The sequence below is a fragment of the Misgurnus anguillicaudatus genome, chromosome 16, assembly GCF_027580225.2.
Source record: "Misgurnus anguillicaudatus chromosome 16, ASM2758022v2, whole genome shotgun sequence".
NCBI classification, from domain to species: Eukaryota; Metazoa; Chordata; class Actinopteri; order Cypriniformes; family Cobitidae; genus Misgurnus; species Misgurnus anguillicaudatus.
In genome coordinates this window covers 25405971-25424091 of record NC_073352.2, presented here as the reverse complement: position 1 = coordinate 25424091, position 18121 = coordinate 25405971, and the positions used below count along the sequence as shown (strand labels likewise).

Below are 18121 nucleotides of genomic sequence, written 5' to 3'. Positions count from 1 at the left end.
TAAAACTTTGATGCTCTTATTAATTTCAAAATTAGATTATGAGACTTTAACCTGGATTTCATAGACAGAGTCACTTAAAACTATATGAAAATATAAGGATTTGATAGCTAAAGATTTGAATTACCTGTCCCAGTTCCTCATTCAGATTTGAGGTCCGGGCCATAGCTGGCGTGTTGGTGGGTTCATACATCATGTCAGTGTCCTAAAACAAAGTAAGCCACCAGTATGAGTATGAGAATGAGTAAATCACAACCTAATTTCTTATTACTGTACTTTGCACCTGCACTACGCAACTGTATGACTGTAACATTTTTTAAAACAAAGCCAGATATATAAACTTGGTATTCTTTGGGAAACTAAAAACAGCACAGCATCTAAAATGGTGCAGTACGCTCCCTGGCCCAAATCTAATTTTGTCATCTTCAAATGGGTTATTTCATTCCAGCTGTGAGGTTTTCCAGAGGCAACCCCAGAGGTTTAGGCAGCCTGCATTTCAAAGACAGCATATTCATCATGTCAGACAGTGCTCGTGCGATTGGGCTTCACACTCACCCAGTTGATGAAAAAAGCCTGGATGAATTTTATGACCTCCAGAGTCACCAGAAGACTGATGGGAATCAGGTTGTTGAAGAGGATGATGAAGGTGAGGAAGTTCAGGCCAAAGTTAGCCGCCCCTCCATCTGGAAATAGAAAAGTGGGGGGAGGAAGAGTAGAAAGTGGCTGTAAAGTGACAAGAGTTTTTCCCCGAGTGGTGAAAAGCATAATGGGAGGATGGATTTGAGGGTGGGGTTGATGAAAGGACAGTAAGGCCACAAGCTCATCTTATATGCAGTGTTTCCACAATGCTCCACTGATCTGTAAGCATTGTGCAAACATTATCTTTAGAGGGAACGCATCTTTTCCATTCAACTTTTTTAATTTAACATTTTCCAATTAGACTCCTTTAATCAGATTTATGAGTCATTGACAACATGTGCAAAATTTCAAGCAATGCACTGGGGTGGATGATCATGATTTCCATTTTACAAAGACAGAGGCACACAGAGAAATTAAAAGTGTAATAAACAAGACCACAGACACAAGACAAGTAGCTCACATGTGAAGTCAACATGAAACCATTTTAGCAACCCATTTACTTTCGTGTGACGTACATCCAAGAGAAATGGGGCATTTAAAGAGATTTGTTAAACATGGAAATAGAAAATGGTATAAACTTGAATCAGAATCGTGTAAAGTGGCTGTTTTTATACCAGAATGGAGCAGGGCCTGATTGCAAATACAAAATTTGGCTTTTATTGCCTCCTAACACAGCACATTATCACATTTTATGTTGACTTTATGATGTAATCATAATAAATTCCTACAGGCAAGCTTTTAAAAAGACTTAGCATAAACAATATTTAAAGGTGCAGTGTGTAAATTTTAGCACTATCTAGTGATGAGGTTGCGAATTGCAACCAACAGCTTAGTCCACTGCTCACCCCTTGCTTTTGAAACACATAGAGAAGCTGTCACCGGACAAACATGTCGCCGTCGTAGACAACTTAGTAAAAAAATTGTCTGCTAAGAGCTTCTGTAGAAAAATGGCGGCACAAAATGGCGACTTCCATGTAAGGGGACCCTCTTTGTATGTAGATAAAAAGGTCTCGTTATAAGGTAGTAAACACATAATGGTTCATTATGAAAGGTCTTTAAACACCCCTGATAATATAGTTTTGTATATTATTTTGCATTTCTGTCAAGAGATCCTTCTAAAAATTACACACTGCACCCTTAAATACCTATTTGGTAATAGGTTAAAAATTACTTTTTAGCTCACACACCCTGCTGTACTTGACTTCTGTTCAGATTCAGAGCAATTATTTTTTGGGATAAACATTATAAACACAATCCCTCATAATAAGAGATAATACGCACCAATGAAACATTCAGCGTGTATTAAGAAAGTAAATAGGGTTGATTTTGATCTCATGTTGACTTTAAGCAAAAATTAAAAGCTTTACCTGATGGGGTCCGCAGAATGCAATAATGCTCTTTCTGAGCAGTAAGGAGTTTCCAATATCATAACACAGAACTAAAGAGGCTGGGCAGTCAGAGACAACTGCTATTGATTTTGACTTATGTAGAAAGGAAAAGGATTTGGCTAGTGGTGGGAAGGAAGACAATCAGTTTGGATGTTTCAATGTAAAGGAGAGAGATTCAGTCCAAAGCTCGTTCCCATCATATGGAGCCAGACAGGGAGAGGTGGCATTTGAAGACATTTTAAAAAAGAAAATCATTCGACTGCTTAATACGTTTTGTAAAACTATATAAACGTCTGTCAATAAAAAAAATTATTGGAATGCTGTAAACAATGCAAATACGACAAAAATTGACACATCATCCCAAAAATGTAAAGCTTGTGACGGGACACTCAGAAACAAAGGAACATTTTATGACCATACTCTATAGACTACACTGTAGAGCGAATGTAGGGGTCCAGTGATAGCACTTAATCGAGGATTTGCACTGAGGAGCTCAATGCAGTCTCAGCACTTCTCAAGACAAACATCAGCATTTGCACTCTAAAAAAACGGCTACCTGTTATTTCATGGTCAGGAGATCAACATAGGTGACTGTTGTAGCAGGTGTGAATGCATAAAATAACCAATGCAGATCAACCCTTGCATGGTCCCATCTGCATAAATCCATGTCACATGTGTACTGTGTAGCTTTGGAGCCGTACTGGCACAGAAAGGAAAATATCACCGGAGTTCAAAGTCGAATGAATAATTTATGATGAATAATTACTCATCTGCTTATGCTCAGCTTAATGAGATGAAGGTGTGTATCTGCTGTCCTCTGTGTGCGTCTGGTTTTCTCCATCATAGGATCCTTAAAGGAGCAGTTAACCCCCCAAAAACTGCATGATGTTCTAGTATAGTACTGTATATGACACGGCGGGCTTAGTAATGAGCAAAAAGACGAGCAAAGCGTGGGAGTATTTTGACATAACATGCCAAAGTTATATAAGCTATGCCATGTCAAACTGGCATATACTGTAACAATTCAACTGGAGTCATGCGTAACTATTTTTAGCACAGCCCACACAGGTGTTAGCACAGAAGACTAGTTGAAGCAAGCAAATGCCCACTGCATTATTCACTTGAACTCGTTACCGTTCTAAAAAGACATGTTTTGAGGGAAATATCTAATGAAAATTGATGGACGTCATCGAGCCTGAACAGCCTTGTTGATGCTAGAGGTCAGAGGACAATGGGCTGACTGATTCAAGCTGATAGAAGAGCAACTTTGACTGAAATAACCACTCATTACAACCGAGGTGTGCAGCAAAGCATTTGTGAAGCCACAACACGCACAATCTTAAGGCGGATGGGCTACAACAGCAGAAGACCCCACCCGGTACCACTCATCTCCACTACAAATAGGAAACAGAGGCTACAATTTGCACAAGCTCACCAAAATTGGACAGTTGAAGATTGGAAAAATGTTGCCTGGTCTGATGAGTCTCAATTTCTGTTGAGATATTCAGATAGTAGAGTCAGAATTTGGTGTAAACAGAATGAGAACATGGATCCATCATGCCTTGTTACCACTGTGGCGGTGGTGGTGGTGTAATGGTGTGGGGGATGTTTTCTTGGCACACTTAGGCCCCTTAGTGCCAACTGGGCATTGTTTAAATGCCAAGGCCTACCTGAGAATTGTTTCTGACCATGTCCATCCCTTTATGACACCATGTACCCATTCTCTGATGGCTACTTCCAGCAGGATAATGCACCATGTCACAAAGCTCAAATAATTTCAAATTGGTTTCTTGAACATGACAATGAGTTCACTGTACTAAAATGGCCCCTACATGCACCAGATCTCAACCCAGTAGAGCATCTTTGGGATGTGTTGGAATGGGAGCTTCATGCCCTGGATGTGCATTACACAAATCTCCATGAACTGCAAGATGCTATCCTATCAATATGGGCCAACATTTCTAAAGAACGCTCTCACCTTGTTGAATCAATGCAATCTAGAATTAAAGCAGTTCTGAAGACAAAAGCGGGCCAAACACAGTATTAGTATGGTGTTCCTAATAATCCTTTCGGTTAGTGCCTGAACAATTCATGATAAAGTCTCCCTTTGTGTTCCTCAGTAAAAACGGCATACAGGTTTAGAATGACGTGTCAGTCATTTTCATGTTTGGGGGAATTACTTACCATTACAGATATTGTACACTTATGCATATCAAAACGAACGGCACATAAACCATAAAAAACAGGAAGTGATGTAAAGTAATTAAGACTAATTAATGGCACCTCTCCCATATACATAGCTCCACACAGAGGAAGGAAAAACAGTAGACGGAGTCTCCCACCTTTATGGAAAAAACAATTTTATGATGAATACCTGCTTTATGACCTTACAGTTCCCTTACATGGAGTGCAAATCAACAGTATCAACTATTTTGCTGGATGCGAACGATTGCACATAGAATTTATGCTTGTCCTTATGTCTCAACTTTTGAGGACAACGGACGGCTTTCGAGGAACTCCTTACCAGGAAGGAAACCGTCTAGGTCATAAAAACAAGCAGAGATCAATTCGGACACAAATAGCCCCTCCTATCGAAATCAAGAGTAATGGTGGTGGTGACACGTTAATCAATTTGCAAGTGGCTCCCGGCACAATCTAATAGATTCTCATCACCTTGGCTCGGAGAGAATTTATTTTCTTACTGCAATTACATGCATTTGCTTTAGGCATACAACAGACATGTTTGTGTGTTACATTACGCAATAAATGGCAGTTTTGTAGTTCCTAACATCTCTAACCAATCTAAACATTAAGCCTATTAGCAGGGATTTGCTCATCTCCTCCAGAGCAGAGTTTTCCGCTCCGTCTATCAGCACCGGTAAAACAAACACGGCAGAACGAGGAGAAAGCCGAGAAAAGGAAGGGCATTTAGAAAATGTCACGGTATGACCCCTAGGCCTTTTGCTTCTATGTTAAGATGAGAACATCAAATTCCTGCCCTCAAAGGGCTTTGTGGGTAACTCGCCCCTCCTGTCCCACACGTGCATGCATTCTTTGCATCTACCCGTGCGGCTTAGTGTCACACCTCATTTGCGAGACACGAGCGAAAAGGGCACTACTAGCACGGCCGAAGCTGGAGCTTGTGAAGTGTTTAACGTGTCACCCAAACACAGGAAAGGGGAGGCACGTTTTTGTCATCAGGCATTAATAGGGTCTACACAGTGTATAGCTGAAGGGGGAAACCTATAATGGGTTCCTGGTGTGCGTGTGTGCGGTCCTCTCTATTTACCCTCTCAAAGTAAGGAAACCTTATAAGTAGCTTCAGAAGCTTAGCAAAAGCTGAGCTGCAGTTAGGGGTTAGTAAGGAAGGGGTCATTCACAGATGGTCAAGGGTTTTAAATGGTTGTTACCTGGAGCTGTTAAGAAAATGACAACAACATAGAAACAAAAAACACAAACCAAACAGAACGTTAGAAAGGAAGCTGATAACAAAACGAACGGAAAATAAAGTACAGCAGCGTTCGTGATATTCAACCATTTATACTTTCACGTGTCTATGCATATTCAAACTAAAAGCGAAAGGCTTTCCTTTCGCTTTTCATTGACAAATATTCACATGTGCAATGCATATTTGTTTACATAGAGGGAAGACGAAAACTACCGACGTTAACAAAGGTGATAAAAAAATGAATAAGCACACATAGACGCGCAAGCGGTCTAGCATGACAGAAGAAGAAAAGGGGTCCAGTTCTTACAGTTGAGGTCCATGTACCAGGCCTCATTGCCGTACTGGATTTTCCAGATGGTCTGACCGATGGAGCACACCAACGAGATGGCCAACAGACAGCCGAAAAGCACAAGGATCTGAAAGTTGGTTATGCGCTCCACGTTGGACAACTTCAGTGGAGGGCGTGTGGAGTTCTAAAGGAAACAGATGGCAAAAACATTTCTTTAATTAAAGACTTAGCAGTGGCAGTGACCTTTTTTGAATGGTTTTCTATGGGCAGTGGGCACTATGAACGATGTTTATCCGCACAAAACACCTCGCGTTTTGTCTGCCTCCCGCACCATACATTCTTGTAGGAGCACTCTGTGTGGAAAAGCCCCGACGCCATTCGTGTTTTTCCATTATCCAATTGAATGTGGGGATAGGCGGGACTTTTGTTGCGGTGACATAAGTTAAGGGGGTCGCACACCGGATGCACAGCTCAGCGCAGCCCCGTTCTAAAATACGAACACATTGTTTTCTATGAGTGTACGCACACCGGCGCCTACAAGGTGGCACCTGTCCGCGGCACCCAGCTACGACTCAGGAAGTTGCTCAAATCCCTGTCACGCCACAGAGCGCCACACAATACAATCATATTTGTCCCAAATCATTAACGATTACATTGGCTGCTAACGTATATTTTGCATTTTGAAGTAGCGCTATTTAATGTTCACTTCCGGTTCTACGATACCTGCGAGTTGTCCTAGACGCAACTCGACACGGCACTGTGCTGAGCTGCTCTACATTTTTTTTCTCATTTTAAAAAGTATGATACGGAAAGGAAGACAAGCACTACTTCAGTTTCATTGTCACTTTAAAACTACTTAGCCAAGAAGATTCTCCAACCCTATCTCATTGCAATTCGTACATATTTGGTTAATTTGTATGACCACATTTGAACATTTTTATACAATTTGCTTTTGCCACTGTGACGTTGGGGCGGGATTTATCGGCATTTTACACCTAAAGCCCTGTTTTCAGATTGTTTATGATGAAATAGAACGGATTTGACTGAAATTTGGACATATGCTGCTGGCCCGAGAATTTTCGGTTTCTGTGATATCACCCCCCCACCTCCGCAATGGCTGTATAGGTGCACTGGAACAATTCTTTCTAAAATGCATTAAACTTTCGTTTACAAAGACGTGAAACTCACCGAGTGGTCAGGGATGTTCACTGATATGCTCACACAAAAATCGCCTCAAAAGACGCCCTCCAACAGGTTTTATCTTAGTTTTTGTCCAACTCCACTGACTTATATTAGATGAGCGGTTAGGTAGTAGGTTAGGTAGTACTCCATGAGCTGTTAGGTAGTACTCCACCGCCAGAAACGGAAATGAAGATGTTTGTATTCTTGCAATTGGCAAAGGTGGATTATCGCCACCAACTGGGCTGGTGTGTCTATTATTCAAGCTCTGAACGGAAGAATATACGGGTGTGAGGCGTTTGGAAAAATAGGTCCACAAGTTTACAACGAATGCTAAAACACCTGTTGGAAAGCATCTTTTGCAGCGATTTTTGTGTGAGCATATCAGTGAACACCCCCGATCACTCTGTGAGTTTCATGTCTTTGTAAACGAAAGTTTAATGCATTTTAGTAAGGATTGTTCCAGTGCACCTATGCAGCCATTGTGGGGGTGGGGGGGTGATACCACAGAAACCAAAAATTCTCGGGCCAGCATCATTTGTCCAAATTTCAGTCAAAACCTCAAAACAGGGCTTTAAGTGTAAAATACCGAACTTGTCCTTTAAAGACTTGGTTTAAAAGACACTTCTAAAATGAGTGTCTTGTATGCTTTGTATTTTTTAGGAGCAGGAGGAAACTGAAAACTCACCTGCATGAGTTTGGTGTCATGGCCTGTGTAGACCACAATACCATGAATCCACTGTGTGTTCCTGAGCTGAGCTCCTCTCATCAAGATCTGATCTGGACTCAGTGGTACAGTGCTAAATATGAAACAAACGCAACAACAATTACAACTCAACTATTTGAAGTAAATTATAACAGAATTGTCATTTTATTCTTTATTCACTCCCCCATCCATCACTGGACAATGAAACAGATTCACCCATCCTAAACTCATGCCTCAGGTTGTGCCAATCTCGCTGTATCAGAAGGCTCAAGACACTTAAAGAAATGTTTTGTTTGGCTTCTCTCTAGATATAAATACAATATGGGAGACACTTTTTAACTCTCAATAAGCTATAGCATCAGTCAATCTCTCACCTGTGTCCATCAAGGCGAATATTTCCCACAAACTCATACAGATGTCTGTTGGGACTCTCACATTCAATTCGCCCAGACAGACGCATCAGACTGTCAATGTCCTTAAGGTCTGTGGTGATCTGCAGACCCTGAGTACAAACAAACACTGAATTTAAACACTGAATTTGAACCATCAATTGTATAACTGGGTATCAACAGCCTCCAGTGCACATCAATTATAATATAAACACTCACCTGTCTGATCTTGAGATTCGTCTCTCCATCCAGATTTGAGGTTTCTATGTAACACATTCCTTGAGGTTCACTACGGTAAACAACACCATTATAAGAAATAAGTATAAAAGCATATAGCGGAATGCTCTACTGTTTATTAAACTATATTAAAGGCGGAGTCCACGATGTTTGAAAGCCAATGTTGATATTTGAAATCACCTAAACAAACACGCCCCTACCCCAATAGAATCTGGACCTTCTGTTGATAGACCCGCCCTACACATACGCACCCCGGCAAGGATGTCGGTTAGTAGACACGCTCCTTACTGCTGATTGTCTATAAGTGTGTTTTGGTAGTCGGCCCGTCTCCTTTTCCAAAGCGTTTTTCAAACATCGTGGACTCCGCCTTTAAACAATCTTAATGAATATCATTTTAAGCCAACATGAATTAAAGTGTGCACCCATTTTACTTCCATAGTCTGACAGATATAACAGGATATTAATCAAGAAAAATAATTTGAGTATAAGGCTGAACTTTATTTTATTTTATTCAAATAGTGGCCATTATATACCAAAATGGAGCCAGACTCCAACATGGGTGCCAAGTATCTGTTTGGCTATTTGTTAACAATTATATGGAGTATCTATATGCATATAATATAACAATAATATGTTTTTGAGGAAAATGACAACTTGTTTGGAATAACATGCACAATTAAACTGTTCAAAATAAAACCAGTAATGTCCATGAGGAAAGCAAACAGGGTTAATTTCATGTTGACTTTAATGTAAAGCAATACCCTACTGTAAACACTGTTATCAATGTAAGTTAGTTTATTTAAAGTTTAACGTATTACACAACAATTCAGATTTAGCCACAAAACCCAAACAGTCAAACGAAAGCCACAAAACCAAAGATGTCTTCTTTTGCTTATTTGTTTTAATCAAGGCAACCCACTCCACAGAGCATGTAAAACTGCATCAAGCAAGCACCTATCATTTCACAATCACAGTTGACATCTTTTGTTTATGGCCATGCATTTTGTTGTTTTCCTTTTTAGTAACACCCACCCAACATGCAACAAAGGAAAGATGGAGCACACTAGATGAATGAAGAGTCAGCTTTAAAACCATAGGGCAGAAGCAGGATAGTAAGCACACAGGGCCACAGCTATTACATGGCTCTCCTTTAATAAAATATTCAGCCCAAAAAGAAAACGTTTTAATTGACACAAAGCATTGCGTGACTAGTCTTTCACTATCAAATGGTGCTCCTCCAAAACTACAGTATTAGTGAATGACTTAACAAAACATCTCACATTCCCTGAGAGCAATGCAAGTAACCGTGAGACTATCACAATACTGAGCATTGTAATTATTGGTTGATATGACAGCATGCAGAAGAGTGCAAAGCCATGCATTGTGCCAACAGCTGTGACATTTACGGTATTCAATGGGTCTCTTCTCCAGTGGCGGTAAACAAGTTTTTAGTTTCGCTTTGTGAATACACTGAAGAATCTTCATTACAAAACAAAGCCCTAATACACGTAATGAAATTGCCTCATCTAAAGTTTGAGTTCGGACTGAGACGTCCAGTGACAAAATCTCTTTTTAAGACTTAAATTCAAGAATCGCGCCCATAACATCAGTCTTAGAATGATGCATGTAAGCTGTGAGTTAAAAAAAATGTAAAATAGTGTTCGTTGTTAAGGTAATTTAGCAGAAAACAAAGCTAAATTTAAAGGGATAGTTCACCCCAAAAATGAAAATAATGTAATTGATGACTCACCCTCATGTCATTCCAAACTTGTAAGACCTTTGTTCATCTTCAAGAAACAGTTTAAGATAACAGTTTTATATTTAGTCCGAGAGCTTGTTGATCCTTCATTGAAAATCTACGTACGGTATACCGTCCATGTCCAGAAAGGTAATAAAAACATCATTAAAGTAGTCCATGTGACATCAGTGGTTCAGTTAGAATGTGTTGAAGCATCGAAAATACATTTTGGTCCAAAAATAACAAAAATTACGACTTTATTCAGCATTGTCTTCTCTTCCGGTTCTGTTGTGAAGCGCATGCGCGAGACTAAAGTCATGTGACTGCAGTGACACGGCTGACGTGTTATCTGGTGCGCCCCAGCTTTTTTTTGTGCACCCGGGCTTCTTTTACAGTCTGAGGGAGATGCACGCTGTAAGTTTGAAAAAAATAAAACTTCGCAAATATGTCTGAGGATAAAACGTCATCCTGCAGTCACGTGACTTTAGTCTCGCTCATGCGCTTCACAACAGACACGGAAGAGAAGACAATTCTAAATAAAGTTGTAATTTTTGTTATTTTTGGACCAAAAATAACACAAAAATGTCACATGGGCTACTTTGATGATGTTTTTATTACCGTTCTGGACATTGACAGTTTACCATACTTAGATTTTTAATAAATGGTCAACAAGCTCTCGGACTAAATATAAAAATATCTTAAACTGTGTTCCGAAGAACGGAGGTCTTACGAGTTTGGAACAACATGAGGCGAGTAATTTATGACATTATTTTCATTTTTGGGTGAACAATCCCTTAAAAATTTTATTTACATTTTGCTGTCATATATTTTAACCTACAATGGTTTTTGGTCAAGTCAATGGCATCTCAATAGAAAAGCCCATAACCATTATAAAGCAAACGCAAATACCAATGCATATCTCAAATATTATCAAAAAGCAGTGAAAAACTAAGATATATTTTACATATTGCCCACATATAACACTTAGCAATGTCAATTAAAGCACAGCTTTAAATACATTAACCAGCTATGTCGTCAAGATCTAACAAACACAGAAAGCACGAGCCGAAAAAAGGCAAATAACAAATTCTTTCCACCTGTGCACCCCCTGCCCACCCGGGTCACATGCAAACTAGCACCATTTCTGACCTGGAGGACAGAATGATGATGTCTGCCGGGAGATGATCTCTATTGGATGCTCGTACTACCTCCCCTACGGCCACCTTCATTTATCCAGCAGCCCGGTCGTGAGAAGGTTGTTGAGCGTGTGAGGTGTGAGGGTGACAGGTGGAGATGAGATGGACAGAAGAGTACACGGACCACAACAGGGAAGAGAGACACAAGCACACACATTTGATCAAAATCCATGTGAGCAAGGACAAACTAGTTAGTGGAAAAACTGTAACCGATGCTGGCATTCGTGTTTGATATCCTTAAAGACACAGAGAATTCAGGGACAAACTGAGGCATGCCAAATGGATTTTGACTGTGAAAGGTATAGTGTTAAACACAGATTCATATCAACAGTACTCATCAGAGCAAACATTCGCAAAAGGAAGTGCCAATTCTGATTTTTCATTTAGGGCATTTTCAGCCCTTATCCTGATTTACACTTGATAATGATCAAAAGTACAGTATGTGCACACCCATGCTTAAAATTGGGGAGTTGGTGGTCAGTAACCAAAGGGGAGTCCACATACAGTATTTTTGTCCATGTAGTGTATATTACTACTGTAAAACCATGTAGCATTTGAGAAGTACTGCATTTCACAGAATTGATTTCATTTGGGCATAAATCTGTGAATCGTCACTTCCTTGTTGAGTGAAAGACTGGCATAAGAACAGACAGGGACCCTGTAGATGGCGTGGACTCGTCTACCTGGACGAGAGCATTATAGCATCTGCTGGTATGAAATCTTTGCCATTTACTTTAACTATGTCTCCAACCATAACCTGTAAAACACAAACTTGTTATCAATTCCAAGACTTTATACCAAATTGGCAACTATATGAGAGCAGCAACGAGTAAAAATTAAACAAATAATGTTTTGAATTCACTGAACCTAGAACTACCTTCTGTATATACAATCCTTCGATTTCTATTTATGTATTTTGTTTATATTCTACACATTTATGCATATTGTTCAAACAGTTGTAGACAAAAATATTGTCACAACTGGTAGCTATGAGGAAAGAAAGCTGCGAAAAATAAATTATTCATAATTAGTTCACCCAAAAACCTGTCTAAATTTCTTTGTTCTGCTTAACACAAAGGCAAATACTTTCAGAAATGTTTGTAGTCAAGCAGTTTTTGGCACAACTGACTATTGAAGTGAATGGTGCTCTAAAACTATTTGGTTAAAAAACATTGTTCAAAATATCCTCCTTTTTTATACATGTTTGAAACAACCTGAGGGAGAATAATGATCACAGATTTTTCATTAACGGGTAAACTATGCTATTAATAGCAAGTCATGACCATCAATGACATCACATCGTATTCTGTGATGTCATCAGGACCACTTCTTATGCTACTTACACACCAAACGGGGGGCATCGTGTTACTCACTCTAGATTACTCGCGGATTTAACTTCATGTCATGCGAATTTTTCATTGGAGTTGTATATTTTCAACTAGGGAGAAGACACCGGGAGCGAGTAGCGTGTTTTCGCGGCAAGTGCGCCGCCCATATCATGTCATTCCCATCGCCCCACGCGAGGACATGTCTGATCTCATCTTTGCATTGACTTTCTATGTAATCTACTTGCGCAAATCGTTGAACTCGCGTCTGGTGTGAACCCACAGTTATGCTATGTACACACCAAACGCGGGGCATCGCGTTATTCGCTCTAGATTACTCGCGTGATTTAACTTCGTGTCATGCAAATTTTTCATTGGAGTTTAATATTTTCAACTAGGGAGAAAACGCCAGGTGCGAGTAGCACATTTTCGCGGCAAGCGCCCGCCCATATCACGTCATTCGCATCACCCCACGTGAGGACACGTCTGATCGCGTCTTTGCACTGACTTTGTATGTAATCTACTCGCGCAAATCGTTGAACTCGCGTCTGGTGTGAACCCAGTTATGCTACGTACACACCAACCGCGGGGGCATCGCATTACTCGCTCTAGATTACTCGCGAGATTTAACTTCGTGTCATGCTAATTTTTCATTGAGTTTAATATTTTCAACTAGGGAGAAGACGCCAGGTGCGAGTAGCACGTTTTCGCGGCAAGCGCCCGCCCATATCACTTCATTCGCATCGCCCCACGCGAGGACACGTCTGATCGCGTCTTTGCACTTACTTTGTATGTAATCTACTCGCGCAAATCGTTGAACTCGCTTCTGGTGTGAACCCACAGTTATGCTACATACACACCAAACATGGGACATCGCGTTACTCGCTCTAAATTACTTGCGGGATTTAACTTCGTGTCATGCTAATTTTTCGCTTAAGTTGAATATTTTCAACTTGGGTGAAGATGCGTTTGAGGCCAATAGTGCGTGTTTTCGTGACAAATGCGCCGTCCATATCGCGTCACTCGCATGGCCCCACGCGAGGGCGCGTCTAATCTACTCACGCAAATCGTTGAACTCGCATCTGGTGTGAACCCACAAGTACACACCAAACGCGAGGCATTGCGTTACTCGCTCTAGATTACTTGCAAGATTTAACTTCATGTCATTTGAATTTTTCACTTGCGTTGAATGTTTTCAACTTGGGCGAAGACGCTAGGGGCGAATAGCGTGTGTTTTCACGGCAAACGCGCCTCCCATATCTGATCGCGTCTTTGTGACTTTGTATGTAATCTACTCGCACAAATCGTTGAACTCGCGTCTGGTGTGAACCCACAGTTATGCTACGTACACACCAAACGTGTGGAATCGTGTTACTCGCTCTAGATTACTCGTGGGATTTAACTTTGTGTTATGCGAAATTTTCACTCGAGTTGAATGTTTTCAACTAGGGTGAAGACGCTAGGGGCGAATAGCACGTGTTTTCGCGGCAAACTTGCTGCACATATTGCCCCATTCGCATTGCACAATGCGAGGACGCGTATGATCACGTCTTTGCATTGACTTTGTATGTAATCTACTCGCACAAATCGTTGAACTCACGTTTGGTGTGTATGCCCCATTACAGACTTGGTTGAGTGAGAGCGTAATTACATCTCCATCCATTTCCTTTTCTTTCACCTTATAATCATAGACTGTGTTTTTCTGTCATGGTTATTATCTCTGCTCTCTATTAACCTATTGAAAAGATACTTTTCTGATCTCTATGGTGACAACACCTTATAATCAAGGACTGTGTTTTTCTGTCAAGGTAATTAACGCTGCTCTCTATTAACCCATTGAAAAGCTGCTCTTCTGATCTCTATGGCGACCACACGCAAGCCGTGTCCTGGTTACATTCAATTTCTTCATATGAAGACGAGAGGAAGTACTGCATCAGTTTGCCTAAACCAAACCTGCTCTGTTTTACACCAGAGAGCATCTATGCGCACTCGTCTCTTGCTCTAAAATTACGTCAACTTCTTAAGCTGCAAGTCATTCCTGACTGTGAGGCAGTCAGTATGAGATATCCCATCTGCTGTAGTACTGTACCTTCTCCCAATGAACAATCTCCCATGCGCCGTTCCTTAACACTGAAAAAGATTAAAGAGAAGGGGTTTAAAGAAAAATAGAGAATGAGGTTAAATCATAATTTTGTATATTGCAAACACATCAAAGCATGAATGATCACCGCAAAATCTGTGAGTATATAGTCTGAAAATGTAAACTAATGTCTTACCTTGCGTCTCTTTCTTGTTGACGACATTATCAGTTTTGTGCCGTTTCTGTGCAAATGAAAACACAACAAATGACAAAGACAGCATTAAAGAAACAGAAGTCATCTGCTCTACATACATATACATCTCTACAAATACATCCTGTCAAAAGGCTCAGTTTGTATAGAGGTGATTGGGTTAAGCGCCACATGCTCTGGTTACACGAGGTAAAGACATGATGGTAAGTAGACGAAGGCCGAATTTAATTTTGTGTGAATTATTTCTTTTAATATAATTTGTGGTCCTGACATTATGTTCTTGGGATTTAAAGATCTTCTGATCATAACAGGTTAATATTAAATGGATCCTCTATCTCATCCGTGTTCTCTTTCTTTTCCTCGCCCCCTCCCTTTCCCCAACCACTCCCGGTGATCAAAATGATATTTAATGTGACAAACGCCCCCATTCATATTACCGCAGAGCTTACCGAACGACTGACGTCATGTGACATCTCTGATTCTGCAAAGGAAAAGTAATACCAGTCTCCAATCCATTAAAGGCGGAGTCCATGATGTTTGAAAGCCAATGTTGATATTTGAAATCACCTAAACAAACACGCCCCTACCCCAATAGAATCTGGACCTTCTGTTGATAGACCCGCCCCACACATACGCAACCCGGCATTTGATTTGATTTGATTGGCTATAAGTGTGTTTTGGTAGTCGGCCCGTCTCCTTTTCCAATGCGTTTTTCAAACATCGTGGACTCCGCCTTTAATAATCTCTGCTATGTAGTACAGTGCTGTGTAACTCATTCTTGCTCACTTTTCATTTCCTATACTTTGCATTTTCCTTCCTCCTTGAAGCCTTATCAGTTCTCTTTTTGCCAAGGTTGTTTATGCATCTAATATTAGAGCCCCAGTTGCAATTAAGCATATATGCGAACATGCGCGACACCAATGTGCCACCACAAACTAAATTGGTATGGTGTTCCTGATTCTCAACTTGTGGATGTTTTTCATCGCTAAATGGGAGTTTGGGAACTTATAGCAGAGCACAGATGACAACATGTTTGCTCGAGACAGCGCAAGCTGGCACAAAGGTAAAGCTAATCTTTTACATTGTAGCGAAGACGCTAGTAATAATGATTCTCTCCAATCAGTGATCTACAGTGTTTTAGCGTCACGTTTTGGTATCAGCTCGGGTCGCTTGGAACCCCAACCGAGGTGGTACTAAAAAGGTATTGGGTACTACCTACCGCACCCAGTGGAAAAGCTCACAAAAGTAAGCTGACCCAAACCAAACCATGGGGTACTATGCAATGGAAAAGCGCCAAAAGATCGCATGACCAACACCTCCCACAGCAGAAGATGACAGTAGCGAATTTACAAATGACCTTTACTATCAAAGTAAACCTTGACTTCTCAGACTGCCACAACACATCACAGACCCCTATAAAGTGCTGCACTGGCGTTCTGACCACATCAACCAGCTCCAGTTATCGGATGGCTTTCCAGAGGGAGCAGGCTCTGATTTCAGGGTCATAGCACTATGGTGGATCCACTTGGGTTATTGATTTGGCACCTGCACTCCCTCTTCTATGCAAATGTCATTTACAAGCCAAATGAGGCAAGACCAGAAAACGTATTGACTGGAAAGTATTTGGGTTAATGGAAATGAGATGCATTTGTGTATATGTGATCCCTGGAGAGTGAGACTGAATGATCAGCAAGAGAAAAATAAGTAAACCTGAGTGTAGACTAAAAACTGACTCACATAATATCAGATGTAAAAGGCAAAAAAATGAATAAAAGCTATAGTAATTTATAATGTACAGGTTCTCTCTCATTAAACACTCATTAAGGTAACCAAACCCTAAACCAACTTTTTATAGTTAATGATCTGTAAGAATGGGGCTTTATTAGTGCTGTTCATTGATTTTAGTAAGTTTTTTGAGATTTGAATGTAAAGTGTTTCAATACTACAATTTATGGTGTAAAAACGTCTACGTGCTGCCCTCTTCAGGTTGAACGGTGACTACTGCAGTTGAATTTTCCTATTGGATGTTGGGTCCAAAAAATAACTTGTGACGTAAGCGGGTTCAAGCTCACCACGCCCTTGTTACGATCTCACTACACACTTGGTACAAGCTTAGTTCGTCCACTCTATCTCCGTTGGGATCTGCCCACATTTCTTGCATTTGCCAGTGGGTGGAGTCAGGCTCTGACCAGGGGTTTAGTTACGCTTTAAAACCCATCTCAACCGGCATTAATGCAATATAAGATCAATTATTTAAAAAAGTGAGATGTGTTAAGAAAAACAAGCATCATTTGTAATCCTTAATGTTCTTATTGTCTAGTTAACCTTTAAGCATAATTGAGACATTAACAAGTAATTGAAAAAATCTGTTTTATCCAATTCGGCTTCCAGATAAGATACACGGTCTATGCCCCCGGTCAACAGGTTTACAGAGATAAAATACTGCTTCACTTTAAGAAGGGATACATTAGCAAAGTAATAAAAGAGCTCAAGCTCTTCAAATTGATCTTAATCATTATACATGACTGCCTGGTATACAATTGATTTTCTGCAAGTCAATGTGACATCGATCCAGGATTACACAGCATCAATCCAACTCGGGTACAGACTTTAATGCCTCTGCTATATGTAGAAAACTTACAGCAAATATCATTATATTGTTGCTCACAACATAACCGTGTAACATAAAATGCACCCATGTTGACAGCAATTGAAATTTTAAAAATTCTCACCAGGTCTTCTATAATCTCCTTCACTGCTGCCACCAACAGAATGAAGAGTAAGGGCACCAGCGTTGTCCATCGTCCTGTTGGAGACACGTCGGGGATTTGCTGTGGTAGAAAGAAAAAAATAGTTTGCATGGATTTACAGAAAGTACAACATGTTCAAATGTTGATATTTGCACAATTCTTTACATCGTATCTGGTGTGTGTCCCAATCAGATAAAGTGAGAGTGCTTTGAAGGGTTCAGAAAAAGGCCAGCAATGCAGAGACATACAATAGGAAACATGAAACGAATTCCTTTTAACCTGATACCGACACACTTTCCCCTCTGCATTACGCATCACTCGGACAAGAGAATACGTTCAACATCAAACCACAGTGCAGTCACATAGTCAACCAGAGATGTTTGATAGAATCTCCCAAAAAACCCATTGTAGTCATATTTCACCTAAAAAATATCATATTGATTTTAAGAACTAAAAATCTACTCTATTAAAGGTGCAGTTTGTAATCTTTAAAAGGATCTCTTGACAGAAATGCAAAATAATATACAAAACTATATTATCAGGGGTGTA

General features: G+C 40.3%; 1 protein-coding gene across 6 annotated transcripts in view; it reads right to left on the bottom strand.

The window, feature by feature from the left end:
* atp8a1 (ATPase phospholipid transporting 8A1) overlaps nt 1–18121 on the bottom strand; it is a 149813-nt gene that overhangs the window by 96082 nt on the left and 35610 nt on the right. For 4 of the 6 annotated variants that reach the window (XM_073854378.1, XM_055177553.2, XM_073854381.1 and 1 more), the window contains exons 4-13: nt 17555–17653; nt 14808–14853; nt 14621–14661; nt 11160–11233; nt 8255–8324; nt 8021–8148; nt 7629–7740; nt 5780–5945; nt 553–680; nt 125–202 (exon numbers count right to left, since the gene is read on the bottom strand). In XM_073854378.1, coding sequence (XP_073710479.1) covers nt 125–202; nt 553–680; nt 5780–5945; nt 7629–7740; nt 8021–8148; nt 8255–8324; nt 11160–11233; nt 14621–14661; nt 14808–14853; nt 17555–17653 — 942 coding nt within the window. Of the gene's footprint in view, nt 1–124; nt 203–552; nt 681–5779; nt 5946–7628; nt 7741–8020; nt 8149–8254; nt 8325–11159; nt 11234–11889; nt 11964–14620; nt 14662–14807; nt 14854–17554; nt 17654–18121 lie in introns of all 6 variants that reach the window. The other 2 variants (XM_073854377.1, XM_073854380.1) reach the window with 1 other exon arrangement.